General features: G+C 54.1%; 1 protein-coding gene across 2 annotated transcripts in view; it reads right to left on the reverse strand.

The window, feature by feature from the left end:
- Positions 1 to 2,149, reverse strand: part of ARHGAP19 (Rho GTPase activating protein 19) — a 17,769-nt gene extending 15,620 nt beyond the window's left edge. Inside the window, exon 1 of one of the 2 annotated variants that reach the window (XM_019556267.1) lies at positions 2,071 to 2,149. In XM_019556267.1, the coding sequence (XP_019411812.1) occupies positions 2,071 to 2,099 (29 nt within the window). In that variant the 5' untranslated portion in view covers positions 2,100 to 2,149. The remainder of the gene's footprint in view (positions 1 to 2,070) is intronic. The other variant, XM_019556268.1, reaches the window with a different exon arrangement.
- Positions 2,150 to 4,386: the final 2,237 nt, after the last annotated feature.

Consider the following 4,386-nt stretch of genomic DNA (forward strand, 5'->3'; position numbering starts at 1 on the left):
TGGGCAGGGGGCTGGACTCGATGATCTCCCGAGGTCCCTTCCAGCCCTGATGTCTATGAAATCTATGAAACCTTACAGAGGACCTGCCCTCCCTGATGTATTCCCAGACATGTCGCCTCTCAGACTCACTGCATTGCGCTAACAGAGCCCGGTGCATCGCCTGCACCAGTCAGACGGGTTCTCCGCTCCCCACTCACCCTAGCAGCCTTTCTCCCACCCATTCCTCTTTGAGTTCATCTTTCTTCAGTACTGGTGGCCAGTACTGTCTGCGGTACACCAGCGGAGCTGAACTGTCACCATCCTTGTTTCCGATATGGATTTGCCATTGTACCTCTCACCCAACACACCCTTGGATCACATTCTCTCATGCATGGGTACGTCACACTGGTAGCTTACAAATCACCCTGCGATCAGCTACCTTTGGTAAACTCATTTGCTTTTTTTATACTCTCTTCCATTTCCTCTCATCTTTAATTTATTTCTTCCTCCCTTGTTTGCTCTTAAGCCCATGCATTACTGACCTCAGACTATAGGCCCGTTAAGTGCTTTGGCCCAGTCCTTGCAACTGGAACACACCACAAGCTTTCATTGCAAGACATGCCATCACCCCTTCCATCATCCCAGTAGCAGTTGCCAGACAGAGGTGATCTGACTTTTCTGTGCCTGCTCAACACCACGTGGCAAGGACTGCACTAGCCCACTGGGCCTCAAGCTCAAGTTCAGGCAATTAGCCCCCCACACCTTGCAAGCCCGGCACCCGGCCCCCAGCCCCCCGTCCAGCCTTCCAGCCCAACCTGCTTTCTTGGTTGTTGGATATGCGGCTGTCCATTGAATCGGGTCCAAACACAGCAAGGCAGAGAATGTGAATCCTATTACTTCCTTGTCTTTTCTCTTACACAGGGGAAACAATCCCTTGCGACAGGGTCATACCTCCAAAGCAGACTCGGCCACTTAGGAACTGAAAACCGTGAGGGGTCTGATATGCGAAAACCACTGGCAGAGTCAGGTCCAAGACGACATCAAGTCTCTGCTTGAACTTTGTGGAGGCTCAGGCTGGAAGCCCAGCCAGCCAGCATTCAGGAGCATGGCAATCCAGCAGCAAGGGAGTCAGACAATGCACTCTTTAGCTGTAATCCAGTAATTACAAAGAGCAGCTAATAGAGAAGATAGAGCAAAAACAACAAAGCATGCACTGGTGAGCTACCCATCTAAATAGTTTTTCACCATCATTATCATGAGCCGCAGTGACCAGCTGAATGACTACTGTGTGCCTTTGCCCTAAAAGCCAGGAGGACCTGGGTATTGCTTCTCAGCCAAGATAACATGCACCTTTGAAATCCAAGTGGAAGGTACCTGCTGGGATCACCGGAAGCCTGGACCTGCAGCCAGCGTTTGCTACCCAGGTCTAGTGAGAATCCCTGCGGAAACCTCCTGCTGTCCTGGACTGCTGACACAGCAGAGGTTATTTAGAGAGGACAGTGGAGGATAACAGCCTGCAAGAGGCCAGGTCCCCATAGCCTCTGGCAGGAGGCAAAAGCCTCATAAGCTGCTTGCCTCAAGGAGGCCAATACTGTGTGCGGGATGTTCCTGGCTAGGAGGCACCTCCCCGGTTTCTCGGTGGGTTGTGCTGCCCAAGGGCTCCAGGCCAAGATGGTCAGTCCCAGCTGCCAATCCATCCGGCTGTGGTCACATGCCATTGCATGGGGCTAGTAACGTGTGTGCAAGTGCCAGCACGGCCCAACAACGGGAGGCCAGAGGCCTTTGCCTGAAACCCGTAACCTACTATGAGCCAAAGAAAGTCCCTAAGAAGAATTAATGACTCCACAGGCCCTGTGACCCTGCCTGCAGTGAGCCCAGTGCTGGTGTTCACATGCTAGCAGGAGACACGAAGCAGCACAAGGTATTCATGCCCTCCATCCATGATTATGGCTGGATTCAGGGGGAGGAGAAATTAAATTACTCTGTAGCCTAGACCCGCCTGGCCCAATCGCTATGTGCATGCCAGGGGCTCCCAGCACAGCCAGCCCGATGGTACCAACTGCAAAAACAGAAAAAAATCAGATGTCTTACATGAACGCAGAGAGCTTCTGGAGCGGCATCAGGAAGCAGGCACGCAGGGAAAAGAACTCAGTCCTTGTTCCCAGCGACAACACAGCCCGCTGGCCCCAGCGCAGCCTATGCAAATTCCACACATGCTGCGAGACACAAGGGCGCATTATTGGACCTGAAAGGCCTCCTTGGCACGCCCTGGGCATCGGACTTCTTGCAGAGACAAAACAGGGCAGAAAAGCTGGACAGATGGATGCATGTCCCTTGCCAGAGACCACTGATGCTGCAGCCAGGGTTTTGAACCGGGCAGTCCAGGCAACAACGATCTTCACCCAAACCCAAGGCCCAGATCAGATCCCCTTGTGCTACTAGTACTGCAAGGAAGCAGGTCCCCAGCAGGATGAAAGCACAGTGAGGGGGCCCTGTGTTGCTATGTCTCTGTATTGTGCCAAAGCCGTGAGCCCCATGGCTCTGCCCCATGCCCCGCCGGCACATTTCTGAGGTCCTTACCAGCCCCCGTGCACGTGTTTCTTGCTTTCAGGCTGGAGACTGCTCCCCCGTGTCACCCACTGACCATGTACTACAGCCCCCTCAGCAGTGCTGGCAAGTCCTCTGTCCCACTTGGCTCCCTGGCTGACCAGCTGGAGCCAGCCTGGTCCCTCCCGTTCAGGTGCTGCACTTCAAGCCATTTCATCTGGGAGGTATCACCCCCCCACCTGCACATGCAGATGCCAGCGTATCATTACTGCTCATTAAAATGGAAGTGCAAAGCAAGGCCGCATTTCCGCACAGAGGGAAGGGCCCCACAGGCGCCAAACACAATTGCTCTGTCAATCTGCTGTGCTGCAGTGTCACCTTCACACAAAGCCCGAGGCTCCTGCCTGCCAGGCTCCTGCTAAAGAGGGGGGCTGGATGCGCTCCGCCCACACGCCGTGTACAGAGGGGGCGGGCGGCTGTTCACAGACGCCACTGCCATTGTCTGCTTTGTTGGCAGGCGGGATTACCTTCCATCTCGCCTGTAATGTGCTGCTCGTCGCCACCATCTGCAAGCGCTGTACAAGTTCTTAAAGCAAATAGAATAAAGGGCCCGATAGCTTTCCATTGCCACGCACAGCCCTCTTGCCCACGGCTTCATTGCTTGGCTGAGGCCTGGTTGTATTAGGTTTGGTTTTACTGTGCAGGCAGGCGAATCAAAGCAGAGAGCCCTGTGTTTTGCTTAGAAGACATGAGATTCGCGGCAATACTAGCAGCTCTCGAGAGTGCGGCCTTTGATCTGGGGCAAGCTGCACAGGAACCTGTCGGTCACACATGTCCCCTGGGTGACAGCTCTGTTCCTGCGGGTGCAGCTGCTAGAGGAGATCGTGCTCATGTAGGATGCCCTGACCCTCAGGTGGCTTCACCGATAAGGACTAAATTGAGAGAGATCCACGTTTGCCACATAATCTCTCTTCGTAACCAAATGGGATGGTAAAAAGTCAGGAAGGCAATGGGAAACGGCCAGGCCAGTTGGCCGAACACCAGCTACACAGTACGAGATCCCTGTTCTCCCAACTTCCACCGAGCTCCAGAAGTGCGTGTGGGGTCAGACACGGGTCCAGGCGGCACAAAGCAGGAGCAGAGGTACGGCAGGAATAAGGAACAAGAGGAAGTATCTGTGCAAGGGCCAGCCCAGCCCAGCTGGGGTAGCACCTGGCAGCTGATTGCTCAAGTGCCCTGTGATGATGCGGCTAATATGTGTCCATGCCCCAAGCGACCAGGCGCCAGGTGAAAGCCTGGTGGACTGGAGAAGGTGCTGGTGTGAATCCAGAGCTAGGCCCAATCTCCATCTACAGACATCCAGTGAGATGCCACGGCCACTGCCACCTCACTCCTTAATGTACATGGTACAGGAACAAAACGCCTCTGTCCACCACATGGTGACCTCTGCACTCATTGGAGTCACTGCACACTTGGGCTACCCCTACATTTAGAAGCAGAAGAATTGAGAGTTTATGAAATAAGGCAGGAGAATGGAAGAAAGTCTCCTCATGCCAGAAGACAGGAGATGAGAGGTTAGTTAACAAGAGACAGCGAGACTAGCAGGAGACACACTGGGCAGACCGATCAGCAGACCTGGCCAGGAGATAAGATCTGCGCCTGGATACGTGGAGCAGAAGACAAAGCGCACCTAATTCCCCAGGGAGCAGGACAAACCGACATGCACCCAGAGCAGGGAAATCCAGCAGTGAAAATGGCTGAAGGTGAAACCCCAGGGTCGGAGGGGCCAGCCCACATTTCATAGATTTCATAGACATTAGGGCTGGAAGGGACCTCAGGAGATCATCGAGTCCAGCCCCC

The sequence above is a fragment of the Crocodylus porosus genome, unplaced genomic scaffold, assembly GCF_001723895.1.
Source record: "Crocodylus porosus isolate Cpor-Errol unplaced genomic scaffold, CroPor_comp1, whole genome shotgun sequence".
NCBI classification, from domain to species: Eukaryota; Metazoa; Chordata; order Crocodylia; family Crocodylidae; genus Crocodylus; species Crocodylus porosus.